Genomic DNA, 14,357 nt, shown 5'->3' on the forward strand with positions numbered 1-14,357 from the left:
CCCCCCTCCTCCTTTTCCCGCCTCCTTCCCCCCCCCCCCTCTTCCCCCTCCTTCCTCCTCCTCCTCCTCCTCCTCCTCCTCCTCCTCCTCCTCCTCCTCTTCCTCCTCCTCCTCCTCCTCCTCCTCCTCAGGATCCATTTGCCCCCCCGGGGGGGTAATTGACCCCCAACCCCCCCCATGTTTGCCCCCAGCTCCGAAGGAGCAGCAGAAGGCCGAAGCGACGGAGCCCCTCAAGTCCACCAAACCGGGGCAGGAGGAGGACGGGACGCTGAAGGGGAAAGGACAGAGCGTGGCCACCGCCGACGGCAAAGGTGGGGCAACGGGGGGTGGGGGTGTCTGTGGGGCAGGAGAAGGGGCGAGGGGGCATCTGGGAGGGTCCGTGGGGTGTTCAGGAAGGGTTGGGGGGCATCTATGGGGCTTTGAGGGGTCTACAGGGTCTTCAGGAAGGGTTGGGGGGCATCTGTGGGGCTTTGAGGGGTCTGTGGGGTCTTCAGGAAGGGTTGGGGGGCATCTGTGGGGTCTTTGAGGGGTCCACGGGGTGTCCAAGAAGGGTTGGGGGGCATCTAGGGGGCTTTGAGGGGTCTGTGAGGTCCTGAAGATGATTTGGGGTGGTCAAGGAGTCCATGGGGTGTTCAAGGTGGTTATGGGGCATCTATGGGGTGTTTGGGGGGTCCTTGTGCCACCTCGGGGTGGTTTTGGTGGCCCCATGGAGGTCCTTGTGCCACCTCGGGGGGGTTTGGTGGCCCCATGGAGGTCCTTGTGCCACCTCGGGGGGGTTTGGTGGCCCCATGGAGGTCCTTGTGCCACCTCGGGGAGTTTGGTGGCCCCATGGAGGTCCTTGTGCCATCTCAGGAGGGTTTGGTGGCCCCACGTGGCGGCCCCAGGAGTTTTATTGCCCCCGGGAGCTCTGTGGGGACTCGTGGAGCTCTTGGGGTGGTTCCGTGGGGATTTCGAGGTGTCCCCACCCCACTTTGGTGACATTGTGTCCCCCCCCTCGTTGGTGTCCCTTAGGGAAGGAGAAGAAAGGTCCCCTTTTGGAGGGGACACCGCTGCGCCTCAAACCCCGCAGCGTCCACGAGCTCTCGGTGGAGCAACAACTCTACTACAAAGAGATCACGGAGGCCTGCGTGGGCTCCTGCGAGGCCAAACGCGCCGTGAGTGTCCCCAACCTGTCCCCAAGCTGTCCCCAACCCCCCCTTAGGTGACACCACCCCCTCCCCGTTGTCCCCAACCTCCTTTTCCTTTGGCGGCGTCTCCACCTCCGCACCCTCCTCCTGCCCGGGAGGCCCCACCGTCCTCCTCCCCCGACGTCATTATGGGTTCTTGGGGGCCCCCCCGCCGCGTCCCCACCCTGTCCCCTGTCCCCCGGGGTGTCCCCGGTGTCCCCAAAGGTGACGTCCCCCGTGTCCCCACCCTACCAGGAGGCCCTCCAGAGCATCGCCACCGACCCCGGGCTCTACCAGATGCTGCCGCGCTTCAGCACCTTCATCTCCGAGGGGGTGAGTCCCACCGTGTCCCCAACCCCCGGGGAGGTGACACCGACCATCAGGGAGGTGACATCGGTCTCCGGGGAGGTGACACCAACCACCAGGGAGGTGACACCGGGTTGTCCCCAAGGGTGGGGTGGCCTTTGGCACCTTCTCACCTCCTCCTCGTTGTCACCTTCGTCTTGGGGGGTTGTGTCAGAGTGGTGCGGAACGTGGGGCTGTGTCACCCGCCGTGTCCCCAATGTCCCCCGTGTCCCCTCATGTCCCCAAGTGCCACCGGCTCATCCCCATTGTCACGACATGTGTCATCTCCTGCCTTTGTCACTGTCCCCTTGTCCCAGGTCTGTGTCAACGTGGTGCAGAATTGGGTCCCCCCATGTCCCCTCTGTGACCCCTCATGTCCCTTATGTCCCCTCTTGTCCCCCCATGTCCCCGTCCCCACTGTCACGACATGTCGCCTGTCCCCAGGTGCGCCTCAACGTGGGGCAGAACTTGGGTTCCTCTGTCCCCCCGTGTCCTTCACATGTCCCCCGTGTGTCCCCCATGTCCTTCACATGTCCCCCCGCGTCCCCCAGTGTCCCCCCGCCCCGTGTCCCCGTCACCCTGTCCCCCCCCCATGTCGCGACATGTCGCCTGTCCCCAGGTGCGCCTCAACGTGGAGCAGAACTTGGGGCAGAATGTGGGTTCCTCTGTCCCCTCATGTCCTCCCCGTGTCCCCCTGTGTACCCCCCATGTCCCTCCCGCGTCCCTGTCCCCACTGTCACGACATGTCGCGACATGTCGCCTGTCCCCAGGTGTGCCTCAACGTGGAGCAGAACTTGGGGCAGAACGTGGGTTCCTCTGTCCCCTCACGTCCTCCCCGTGTCCCTCCGTGTCCCCCTGTGTACCCCCCATGTCCCTCCCGCGGCCCTGTCCCCACTGTCACGACATGTCGCGACATGTCGCCTGTCCCCAGGTGCGCGTCAACGTGGTGCAGAACAACCTGGCGCTGCTCATCTACCTGATGCGGATGGTGAAGGCGCTGATGGACAATCCCACCCTCTACCTGGAGAAATACGTGAGTCGGGGACAGGGCCACCGCGTCCCCTCGGGGACAGTGGGGACCCCGCGGGTGTCCCCCCCACCGTGTCCCCAAGTGCCACCGGGTCGTCCCCACTGTCGCGACATGCGTCGGGAGCCACCGGCTCTGCTCGTGTCCCGACGTGGGGCTGTCCCCATGTCCCCCACATGTCCCCATGTGTCCCCCATGTCCCCACGTGTCCCCCCTGTGTCCCAGCAGTGTCCCCAAGTGCCACCGTCCTGTCCCCAGTGTCACGACATGCATCGGGAGCCACCGGCTCTGCCCGTGTCCTGATGTGGGGCTGTCCCCGTGTCCCCTATTGTGTCCCCCATGTCCCCACGTGTCTCCTGTGTCCCCCATGTCCCCCTGTGTCCCCCGTGTCCCCAATGTGTTCCCCATGTCCCCCCTGTGTCACAGCAGTGTCCCAGCAGTGTCCCCAAGTGCCACCGTCCTGTCCCCAGTGTCACGACATGCATCGGGAGCCACCGGCTCTGCCCGTGTCCTGACGTGGGGCTGTCCCCGTGTCCCCTATTGTGTCCCCACGTGTCCCCAAACGTGTCCCCCGCCCCGTGTCCCCCCCTGAGGCGCTGTCCCCGCTGTCCCCAGCTGCACGAGCTGATCCCCGCCGTCATGACGTGCATCGTCAGCCGCCAGCTCTGCCTGCGGCCCGACGTGGGGCTGTCCCCGTGTCCCCAATGTGTCCCCCATGTCCCCACGTGTCCCCTCTGCCCCAGCAGTGTCCCAGCAGTGTCCCCAAGTGCCACCGTCCTGTCCCCAGTGTCATGACACACATCGAGAGCCACCGGCTCTGCCTGTGTCCCAACGTGGGGCTGTCCCCGTGTCCCCCCTGTGTCCCCACGTGTCTCCTGTGTCCCCCATGTCCCCAATGTGTCCCCCATGTCCCCACGTGTCCCCCATGTCCCCCCTGTGTCACAGCAGTGTCCCAGCAGTGTCCCCAAGTGCCACCGTCCTGTCCCCAGTGTCACGACATGCATTGGGAGCCACCGGCTCTGCCCTTGTCCTGACGTGGGGCTGTCCCCGTGTCCCCTATTGTGTCCCCACGTGTCCCCAAACGTGTCCCCCGCCCCGTGTCCCCCCTGAGGCGCTGTCCCCGCTGTCCCCAGCTGCACGAGCTGATCCCCGCCGTCATGACGTGCATCGTCAGCCGCCAGCTCTGCCTGCGGCCCGACGTGGGGCTGTCCCCGTGTCCCCAATGTGTCCCCCATGTCCCCACGTGTCCCCTCTGCCCCAGCAGTGTCCCAGCAGTGTCCCCAAGTGCCACCGTCCTGTCCCCAGTGTCATGACACACATCGAGAGCCACCGGCTCTGCCTGTGTCCCAACGTGGGGCTGTCCCCGTGTCCCCCCTGTGTCCCCACGTGTCTCCTGTGTCCCCCATGTCCCCAATGTGTCCCCCATGTCCCCACGTGTCCCCCATGTCCCCCCTGTGTCACAGCAGTGTCCCAGCAGTGTCCCCAAGTGCCACCGTCCTGTCCCCAGTGTCACGACATGCATTGGGAGCCACCGGCTCTGCCCTTGTCCTGACGTGGGGCTGTCCCCGTGTCCCCTATTGTGTCCCCACGTGTCCCCAAACGTGTCCCCCGCCCCGTGTCCCCCCCTGAGGCGCTGTCCCCGCTGTCCCCAGCTGCACGAGCTGATCCCCGCCGTCATGACGTGCATCGTCAGCCGCCAGCTCTGCCTGCGGCCCGACGTGGGGCTGTCCCCGTGTCCCCAATGTGTCCCCCATGTCCCCACGTGTCCCCTCTGCCCCAGCAGTGTCCCAGCAGTGTCCCCAAGTGCCACCATCCTGTCCCCAGTGTCACGACATGCATTGGGAGCCACCGGCTCTGCCCGTGTCCTGATGTGGGGCTGTCCCCGTGTCCCCTATTGTGTCCCCACGTGTCTCCTGTGTCCCCCATGTCCCCCTGTGTCCCCCGTGTCCCCAATGTGTTCCCCATGTCCCCCCTGTGTCACAGCAGTGTCCCAGCAGTGTCCCCAAGTGCCACTGTCCTGTCCCTAGTGTCACGACATGCATCGGGAGCCACCGGCTCTGCCTGTGTCCCAACGCGGGGCTGTCCCCGTGTCCCCTATTGTGTCCCCACGTGTCCCCAAACGTGTCCCCCGCCCCGTGTCCCCCCCTGAGGCGCTGTCCCCGCTGTCCCCAGCTGCACGAGCTGATCCCCGCCGTCATGACGTGCATCGTCAGCCGCCAGCTCTGCCTGCGGCCCGACGTGGGGCTGTCCCCGTGTCCCCAATGTGTCCCCCATGTCCCCACGTGTCCCCTCTGCCCCAGCAGTGTCCCAGCAGTGTCCCCAAGTGCCACCATCCTGTCCCCAGTGTCACGACATGCATCGGGAGCCACCGGCTCTGCCCGTGTCCTGACGTGGGGCTGTCCCCGTGTCCCCTATTGTGTCCCCACGTGTCTCCTGTGTCCCCCATGTCCCCCTGTGTCCCCCGTGTCCCCAATGTGTTCCCCATGTCCCCCCTGTGTCACAGCAGTGTCCCAGCAGTGTCCCCAAGTGCCACTGTCCTGTCCCCAGTGTCACGACATGCATCGGGAGCCACCGGCTCTGCCTGTGTCCCAATGTGGGACTGTCCCCGTGTTCCCCCATGTCCCCTGTGTCCCCCGTGTCCCCAATGTGTCCCCCATGTCCCCTGTGTCCCCCCTCTGCCCCAGCAGTGTCCCAGCAGTGTCCTCAAGTGCCACCATCTTGTCCCCAGTGTCACGACATGCATCGGGAGCCACCTGCTCTGCCCGTGTCCTGATGTGGGGCTGTCCCCGTGTCCCCTATTGTGTCCCCACGTGTCCCCAAACGTGTCCCCCGCCCCGTGTCCCCCCCTGAGGCGCTGTCCCCGCTGTCCCCAGCTGCACGAGCTGATCCCCGCCGTCATGACGTGCATCGTCAGCCGCCAGCTCTGCCTGCGGCCCGACGTGGACAACCACTGGGCGCTGCGCGACTTCGCCGCCCGCCTGGTGGCTCAGGTCTGCAAGAACTTCAGCACCACCACCAACAACATCCAGTCCCGCATCACCAAAACCTTCACCAAGGTGGGGCGGGGTGTGGGGCAGGGTGTGGGGCAGGGTGTGGGATGTGGGGCTGGGGGTGTGGGCCCGAGATGGGGATGTGGGGGTGGGGATGTGGGATGTGGGGATGGAGGATGTAGGATGTGGGGATGGGGGATGTGGGGATGGGGATGTGGGATGTGGGGCAGGATGTGGGGCTGGGGCTGGGGATGTGGGGCTGGGGGCATGGGCCCGAGATGGGGATGTGGGGATGGAGATGTGGGATGTGGGGATGGGAATGTGGGGCAGGATGTGGGGCTGGGGCTGGGGATGTGGGGCTGGGGGCATGGGCCCGAGATGGGGATGTGGGGATGGAGATGTGGGATGTGGGGATGGGAATGTGGGGCAGGATGTGGGGCTGGGGCTGGGGATGTGGGGCTGGGGGCATGGGCCCGAGATGGGGATGTGGGGATGGGAATGTGGGGCAGGATGTGGGGCTGGGGCTGTGGGGCTGGGGGCATGGGCCCGAGATGGGGATGTGGGGATGGGAATGTGGGGCAGGATGTGGGGCTGGGGCTGGGGATGTGGGGCTGGGGGCATGGGCCCGAGATGGGGATGTGGGGATGGGAATGTGGGGCAGGATGTGGGGCTGGGGGTGTGGGATGTGGGGCTGGGGGTGTGGGCCTGAGATGGGGATGTGGGGCTGGGGATGTGGGATGTGGGGATGGGAATGGGAACGTGGGGCAGGATGTGGGGCTGGGGGTGTGGGATGTGGGGCTGCGGGCATGGGCCCGAGATGGGGATGGGGGATGTGGGGATGGGGGATGTGGGGATGGGGGATGTGGGGATGGGGATGTGGGGATGGGGATGTGGGGCAGGGAGTAGGGATGGAGATGGAGATGTGGGGCTGGGGATGTGGGGTGAGGATGCAGGGATGGGGTGGGGATGTGGGGCAGGGAATAGGGATGAGGATGTGGGGTGGGGTGTGGGGCACTGCTAGTTTTGGAGGGAGGGGGTGGCTGGGGGGCAGGATTGGGGCAGAGATGGGGATTTGAGGGGCAAGGTGTGGGGCAGGACCGGGTCTATGGGGCAGGAGCAGGGCTGTGGGGCAGGTTTTGGGGCAGAACCGACGCTGTGGGGCAGGTTTTGGGGCAGGGCTGGGGTCTATGGGGCGGGTTTGGGGGCAGAACGGGGGCTGTGGGGCAGGTTTTGGGGCAGGGCTGGGATCTGTGGGGCAGGGCTGGGATCTGTGGGGCAACACATGTCCCCCCCCCTCCCCGCCCCACATTGCCCCAGAGCTGGGTGGACGAGAAGACCCCCTGGACCACACGCTACGGCTCCATCGCGGGACTGGCCGAACTGGGCCACGACGTGAGTGTGTCGTGTCCCCCCACGGCATCCCCGTGTCACCTTCCCGCCCCACGGTGACACCCGTATCCCCCCCCACCCCCTCCAAGCGACCCACAGCCGCCCCACGGCGGTGTCCACGCAGTGTCACCCCCCCCCCCGTGTCCCCTTCTGCCCCCCCCCCCCCCCCCCCGTATGTGTGTGTGACCCCAAAATGTCCCCGGAATGTCCCCAAAACATCACCGGAATGTCCCCAATTTGTGTCCTCCCCCCCCCCAGGTCATCAAGACGTTGATCCTTCCCCGGCTGCAGGTTGAGGGCGAACGAGTGCGGAACATTCTAGAAGGTCCCGTGGTCAGCAACATCGACAAAATCGGGGCCGACCACGTCCAGACCCTTCTGCTGGTGGGGATTTGGGGACAACGGGGACACTGAGGGGACAACGCGGTGGCACAGGGCCCGGGGTGGGGGGAGGAGGGCGGTGGTGGCACTTTGCCCCTCCGTGTGTCCTCCCCGCCGTGGGGCTGAGCGCACCCGGAGGGGTCACTATGATGGTTTTGGGGGGTGGCGTGGGGTGGCGTCTCCCCCGTTGTCACCGGGATGTCCCCGATGTCCCCACAGAAGCACTGTGCCCCGGTGCTGGCCAAGATCCGCCCCCCCCCGGACAACCAGGACTCCTACAAAGGGGATTTTGGCTACTTGGGGGCGCTGCTCTGTAGCCACGTGGTGAAGGCGCGGGCGCAAGCCGCCATGCAGGCCCAGCAGGTCAACAGGACCACCCTCACCATCACCCAGGTGGGGACACTGGGGACACTGGGAGGGGACGTGGGGGCACTGGGAGGGCCGTGGGGACAGGGGATGGGGACGTGGAGGGGACATGTGGCTCCACAGCCGGGTGGGACGAGGCCAAGAGGGCAACTGGGCTATCATCTGGGTGGGCTTGGGGACACCAGGAGGGGACGTGGGGATGTGGGATGAGATGTGGGGGCACTGGGAGGGACGTGGGGACATGGGAAGGGACATGGGGACACTGGGAGGGCCACCAAGTCATGGGGTGAAGGCCACCAACCAAATCCTGGAGGGCCACCAATTTGTAGAGGGCCACCAAATTGTGGAGGGCCACCAAGCCATGGGGTGAAGGCCACCAATTTGTAGAGGGCCACCAAATTGTGGGGTGAAGGCCACTAAATTGTAGAGGGCCACCAAATTGTGGAGGGCCACTGAGTCATGGGGTGAAGGCCACCAAATTGTAGAGGGCCATCAAATCCTGGAGGGCCACCAATTTGTAGAGGGCCACCAAATTGTGGAGAGCCACCAAGTCATGGGGTGAAGGCCACCAAGTCCTGGAGGGCCACCAAGTCATGGGGTGAAGGCCACCAATTTGTAGAGGGCCACCAAATTGTGGGGTGAAGGCCACTAAATTGTAGAGGGCCACTAAATTGTGGAGAGCCACCAAGTCATGGGGTGAAGGCCACCAAGTCCTGGAGGGCCACCAAGCCATGGGTTGAAGGCCACCAATTTGTAGAGGGCCACCAAGTCCTGGAGGGCCACCAAGCCATGGGTTGAAGGCCACCAACCAAATCCTGGAGGGCCACCAATTTGTAGAGGGCCACTGAGTCATGGGGTGAAGGCCACCAACCAAATCCTGGAGGGCCACCAATTTGTAGAGGGCCACCAAGTCATGAGGTGAAGGCCACCAATTTGTAGATGGCCACCAAATTGTGGGGTGAAGTCCACCAAATTGTAGAGGGCCACTATTTGTGGAGGGCCACTGAGTCATGGGGTGAAGGCCACCAAATTGTAGAGGGCCATCAAATCCTGGAGGGCCACCAATTTGTAGAGGGCCACCAAATTGTGGAGAGCCACCAAGTCATGGGGTGAAGGCCACCAAGTCCTGGAGGGCCACCAAGTCATGGGGTGAAGGCCACCAAGTCCTGGAGGGCCACCAAGTCATGGGGTGAAGGCCACCAAGTCCTGGAGGGCCACCAAGTCATGGGGTGAAGGCCACCAATTTGTAGAGGGCCACCAAGTCCTGGAGGGCCACCAAATCTGGGAGGGGGGTTGGGGGGGTGGCCACCCGGAGGCCACCTGTCCCGTCCCCCCCCCAGGCGGTGACCCTGTGCCGTTGTCCCCCCGCAGCCGCGCCCCACCCTGACCCTCTCCCAGGCGCCCCAGGGCCAGGGGGGGCCCCCGCGGCCCCCCAACATCATCAAGGTGCCCAGTGCCATCACGCTGCCCGTGCAGACGCTGGTGACGGGGCGGCCCGCCACGCCCACCCAGCCCTCCCCGCCCCCCACCAAGTTCATCGTGATGTCATCGGCGTCGGGGACCAGCGCCTCACAGCAGGTACCGCCCCCCGGGGGCCACGCGGTGGGGGGGGGGGAGGGATGGGGACATGGGGACCTCCGGCTCCCACCCCTGGGGACGTGGAGATGGTCCTTGGTGTCCCCATGGGCGTGAGGTGGCACCGTCCCCTCCAGTGTCCCCCATGTCCCCCATCCTTCTGAGGTGTCCCCATGGGCGTGAGGTGGCACCATCACCTCCAGTGTCCCCCATGTCCCCATTGTGTGTCCCCATGGGCGTGAGGTGGCACTGTCACCCCCAGTGTCCCCCATGTCCCCCGTCCTTGACGTCCTGAGGTGTCCCCATGGGCGTGAGGTGGCACTGTCACCTCCAGTGTCCCCCATGTCCCCATTGTGTGTCCCCATGGGCGTGAGGTGGCACCGTCACCCCCAGTGTCCCCCATGTCCCCCATCCTTGACGTCCTGAGGTGTCCCCATGGGCGTGAGGTGGCACCGTCCCCTCCAGTGTCCCCCATGTCCCCATTGTGTGTCCCCGTGGGCGTGAGGTGGCACTGTCCCCCCCAGTGTCCCCCATGTCCCCCATCCTTGACGTCCTGAGGTGTCCCCATGGGCGTGAGGTGGCACCGTCCCCAATGTCCCCCATCCTTCTGAGGTGTCCCCATGGGCGTGAGGTGGCACTGTCACCCCCAGTGTCCACATTGTGTGTCCCCATGGGTGTGAGGTGGCACCGTCCCCCCCAGTGTCCCCAATGTCCCCATTGTGTGTCCCCATGGGCGTGAGGTGGCACTGTCACCCCCAGTGTCCCCCATGTCCCCCATCCCTGACGTCCTGAGGTGTCTCCATGCGATGTGAGGTGGCACTGTCACCTCCAGTGTCCCCCATGTCCCCCGTCCTTGACATCCTGAGGTGTCCCCATGGGCGTGAGGTGGCACCGTCACCCCCAGTGTCCCCCATGTCCCCATTGTGTGTCGCCATAAGCATGAGGTGGCACTGTCACCCCCAGTGTCCCCGATGTCCCCCATCCTTGATGTCCTTCTGAGGTGTCCCCATGGGCGTGAGGTGGCACTGTCACCCCCAGTGTCCCCCATGTCCCCCATCCTTGACGTCCTTCTGAGATGTCCCCATGGGTGTGAGGTGGCACCGTCACCCCCAGTGTCCCCGATGTCCCCCATCCTTGACATCCTGAGGTGTCCCCATGGGCGTGAGGTGGCACTGACCCCTCCAGTGTCCCCCATGTCCCCCATCCTTCTGAGGTGTCCCCATGGGCGTGAGGTGGCACTGTCACCCCCAGTGTCCCCCATGTCCCCCATCCTTCTGAGGTGTCCCCATGGGCGTGAGGTGGCACTGTCACCCCCAGTGTCCACATTGTGTGTCCCCATGGGTGTGAGGTGGCACCGTCCCCTCCAGTGTCCCCAATGTCCCCATTGTGTGTCCCCATGGGCATGAGGTGGCACTGTCACCCCCAGTGTCCCCCATGTCCCCCGTCCTTCTGAGGTGTCCCCATGAGTGTGAGGTGGCACCGTCCCCCCCAGTGTCCCCCATGTCCCCCATCCTTCTGAGGTGTCCCCATGGGCGTGAGGTGGCACCGTCACCCCCAGTGTCCCCAATGTCCCCATTGTGTGTCCCTATGGGCATGAGGTGGCACCGTCCCCCCCAGTGTCCCCAATGTCCCCCATCCTTCTGAGGTGTCCCCATGGGCATGAGGTGGCACTGTCCCCCCCAGTGTCCCCCATGTCCCCCATCCTTGACGTCCTTCTGAGGTGTCATCATGGGTGTGAGGTGGCACCGTCACCCCCAGTGTCCCCAATGTCCTCATCATTTGTTGCCATGGGTGACATGGCACTGTCACCCCCAGTGTCCCCAATGTCCCCCATCCTTGATGTCCTTCTGAGGTGTCCCCATGGGCGTGAGGTGGCACCGTCACCCCCAGTGTCCCCCGCGTCCCCTGACTGTCCCCCGTGTCCCCGCAGGTGATCACCTTCAGCACCAGCCCGGCGCCCACCGCCACCTCCCCTGTCACCACCACTGTCCCCAGTGTCCAGCCTGTGGTCAAACTGGTGTCGGCGGCGCCCACTGTCCCCAGTGCCACCGTCACTGGCAGCGTCCAGAAGTACATCGTGGTGTCCCTGCCCCCCGCCGGTGACAACAAGGGGGGCACCGCCACCCCCACGGGTGCCACCACCCCGGGACCCCAACTGTCCCCTTCCGCCGTCCCCTCTCCCGCCGTCCCCTCCGCTGTCACCCCCAAATCGGAGACGGGGGACAGTCCCCAACCCCCCCCCTCCTTCGGCAAAGCCAACGGGGCCACCGGGGCAGTGGCACAGTCCCCCCAGTCTGCCCAGTGACACCCCGGGGACACCCCCCATGGGAACGCGGGGGGGGGTGGCCTGAGGGTCCCTTTGTCCCCCCCAGTGTCCCCATGTCACCCCCCAGTGTCCTGTGACACCTCTATGGGGACAGGGGGTGGCCCTGAGGGTCCCCGTGTCCCCCCCAGTGTCCCCATGTCACCCCCAGTGTCCTGTGACACCTCTCTGGGGACAGGGGGTGGCCTGGTGGTCCCCAAAGTGTCCCCATGTCCCCCCCGGTGTCCCCATGTCACCCCCAGTGTCCTGTGACACCTCTATAGGGACATGGGGTGGCCCTGAGGGTCCCCAAAATGTCCCCGTGTCCCCCCTGGTGTCCCCATGTCACCCCCAGTGTCCTGTGACACCTCTATGGGGACATGGGGTGGCCCTGAGGGTCCCCAAAGTGTCCCCGTGTCCCCCCCAGTGTCCCCATGTCACCCCCAGTGTCCTGTGACACCTCTATGGGGACATGGGGTGGCCCTGAGGGTCCCCAAAGTGCCCCCCCTGGTGTCCCCATGTCACCTCTATGGGGACAGGGGGTGGCCTGAGGGTCCCCTTGTCCCCCCCAGTGTCCCCATGTCACCCCTCAATGTCCCGTGACCCCTCTCTGGGGACAGGGGGTGGCCCTGAGGGTCCCCAAAGTGTCCCCAAAGTGCCCCCCCCGGTGTCCCCATGTCACCTCTATGGGGACAGGGGGTGGCCTGAGGGTCCCCAAAATGTCCCCGTGTCCCCCCCGGTGTCCCCATGTCACCCCCAGTTTCCTGTGACACCTCTATGGGGACGGGGGGTTGACCTGGTGGTCCCCAAAATGTCCCCATGTCCCCCCCAGTGTCCCGTGACCCCTCTCTGGGGACGGGGGGTGGCCCTGATGGTCCCCAAAATGTCCCCGTGTCCCCTCCCCCATGTCCCCGGACCCCTTCACGCCCCCCCCCGGGGACGGGGACACCCCTGTAAATACCCGCGACCCTGCGCTGTACAGAGCCAATAAACTCCCAGTTCACACCAGTGCCTCCCAGTTCATCCCAGTGCCCCCCCCCAGTTCATCCCAGTGCCCTCCAGTGCCTCCCTGCGCCCCCCCAGTTCCCCCCCAGTTCATCCCAGTGCCCTCCAATGCCCCCCAGTGCCTCCCAGTTCCCCTCCAGTGCCTCCCAGTGCCACCCAGTGCCTCCCAATGCCTCCCAGCACCCCCCAGTTCATCCCAGTGCCCCCCAGTTCCCCCCCTAATGCCCCCCAGTGCCCCTCCAGTTCATCCCAGTGCCCCCCAGTCCCCCTCCAGTGCCCCCCAATGCCCCCCAGAAACCCCCCAGTTCCCCCCCTAATGCCCCCCAGTGCCCCTCCAGTTCATCCCAGTCCCCCTCCAGTGCCCCCCAATGCCCCCCAGAAACCCCCCAGTCCCCCTCCAGTGCCCCCCAGCACCCCCCCAGTTCATCCCAGTGCCCCCCAGTCCCCCTCCAGTGCCCCCCAGTGCCCCCCAGCACCCCCCCAGTTCATCCCAGTGCCCCCCAGTCCCTCTCCAGTGCCCCCCAATGCCCCCCAGCACCCCCCCAGTTCATCCCAGTGCCCCCCAGTCCCCCTCCAGTGCCCCCCAATGCCCCCCAGCACCCCCCCCAGTTCATCCCAGTGCCCCCCAGTCCCCCTCCAGTGCCCCCCAATGCCCCCCAGCACCCCCCCCAGTTCATCCCAGTGCCCCCCAGTCCCCCTCCAGTGCCCCCCAATGCCCCCCAGCACCCCCCCCAGTTCATCCCAGTGCCCCCCAGTCCCCCTCCAGTGCCCCCCAATGCCCCCCAGCACCCCCCCCAGTTCATCCCAGTCCCTCCCAGTGCCCCCCAGCTCCCCCGCCCCCCTCCCCTGGTTGCACAAGCGCCCTCACCCCTGCACACCCCCCGCCCCTCCCCCCCCCCATTGCCCAACCCCCCCCAGGGACTGCGGGGGGGGCCGGGGGGGGGGGCGGGGCCGGCACCAGTAAAACCAGCAGCTCCCAGTACACGCCCCCCCCCTCCTCCTGCAGCTCCCGGCGACCCCCCAGCTCCCAGCGACCGGCTCCCAGTAACCCCCCCCTCTCGCTCCCAGTAACCCCCCCCCTCGGCTCCCAGTAACCCCCCCTCTCACTCCCAGTAACCTCGCCTCGGCTCCCAGTAACCCCCCCTCTCGCTCCCAGTAACCCCCCCTCAGCTCCCAGTAACCCCCTTCACTCCCAGTAACCCCCACTGCTCTCCCAGTAGCCCCCCATTCCCATTCCCCCCCCTTCCCAGTTCCTCCCAGTGTCCCCCAGTCCCCCCCTCCCATTTCACCCCCCCATTCCCCCCCGCTCCCAGTCCTTCCCAGTGCCCCCCAGTCCCCCCCAGACCCCCCATCCCATTTCACCCCCCAGTCCCCCCCAGCCCCCCCCATTTCACCCCCCACTCCCATTCCCCCCCCCTTCCCAGTCCCTCCCAGTGCCCCCCAGTCCCCCCAGTCCCCCCCTCCCATTTCACCCCCCCATTCCCCCCCCGCTCCCAGTCCCTCCCAGTGCCCCCCAGTCCCCCTCCTCCCATTCCCCCCCCCTTCCCAGTCCCTCCCAGTGCCCCCCAGTCCCCTCCAGCCCCCCCCCATTTCACCCCCCACTCCCATTCCCCCCCCCTTCCCAGTCCCTCCCAGTCCCCCCCAGCCCCCCCTCCCATTTCACCCCCCATTCCCCCCCCCTTCCCAGTCCCTCCCAGTGCCCCCCAGTCCCCCCCAGCCCCCCCTCCCATTTCACCCCCCACTCCCATTCCCCCCCCCCTTCCCGGTCCCTCCCAGTGCCCCCCAGTGCCCCCAGCCCCCCTCCCATTTCA

General features: G+C 66.4%; 1 protein-coding gene across 1 annotated transcript; it reads left to right on the forward strand.

Moving 5' to 3' along the window:
- Positions 1-131: 131 nt before the first annotated feature.
- Positions 132-12,540, forward strand: TAF6 (TATA-box binding protein associated factor 6; the record flags this gene model as incomplete). Its single annotated transcript, XM_082499971.1, has 10 exons — positions 132-311; positions 1,012-1,154; positions 1,422-1,499; positions 2,443-2,544; positions 5,412-5,594; positions 6,846-6,920; positions 7,176-7,301; positions 7,518-7,691; positions 9,036-9,242; positions 11,170-12,540. Coding segments are annotated over 10 exons (1,643 nt in total), but the record flags the coding sequence as incomplete, so codon positions are not given.
- Positions 12,541-14,357: the final 1,817 nt, after the last annotated feature.

This window comes from Vanellus vanellus, assembly GCF_965231255.1.
Source record: "Vanellus vanellus genome assembly, contig: HAP1_SCAFFOLD_2223, whole genome shotgun sequence".
NCBI classification, from domain to species: Eukaryota; Metazoa; Chordata; class Aves; order Charadriiformes; family Charadriidae; genus Vanellus; species Vanellus vanellus.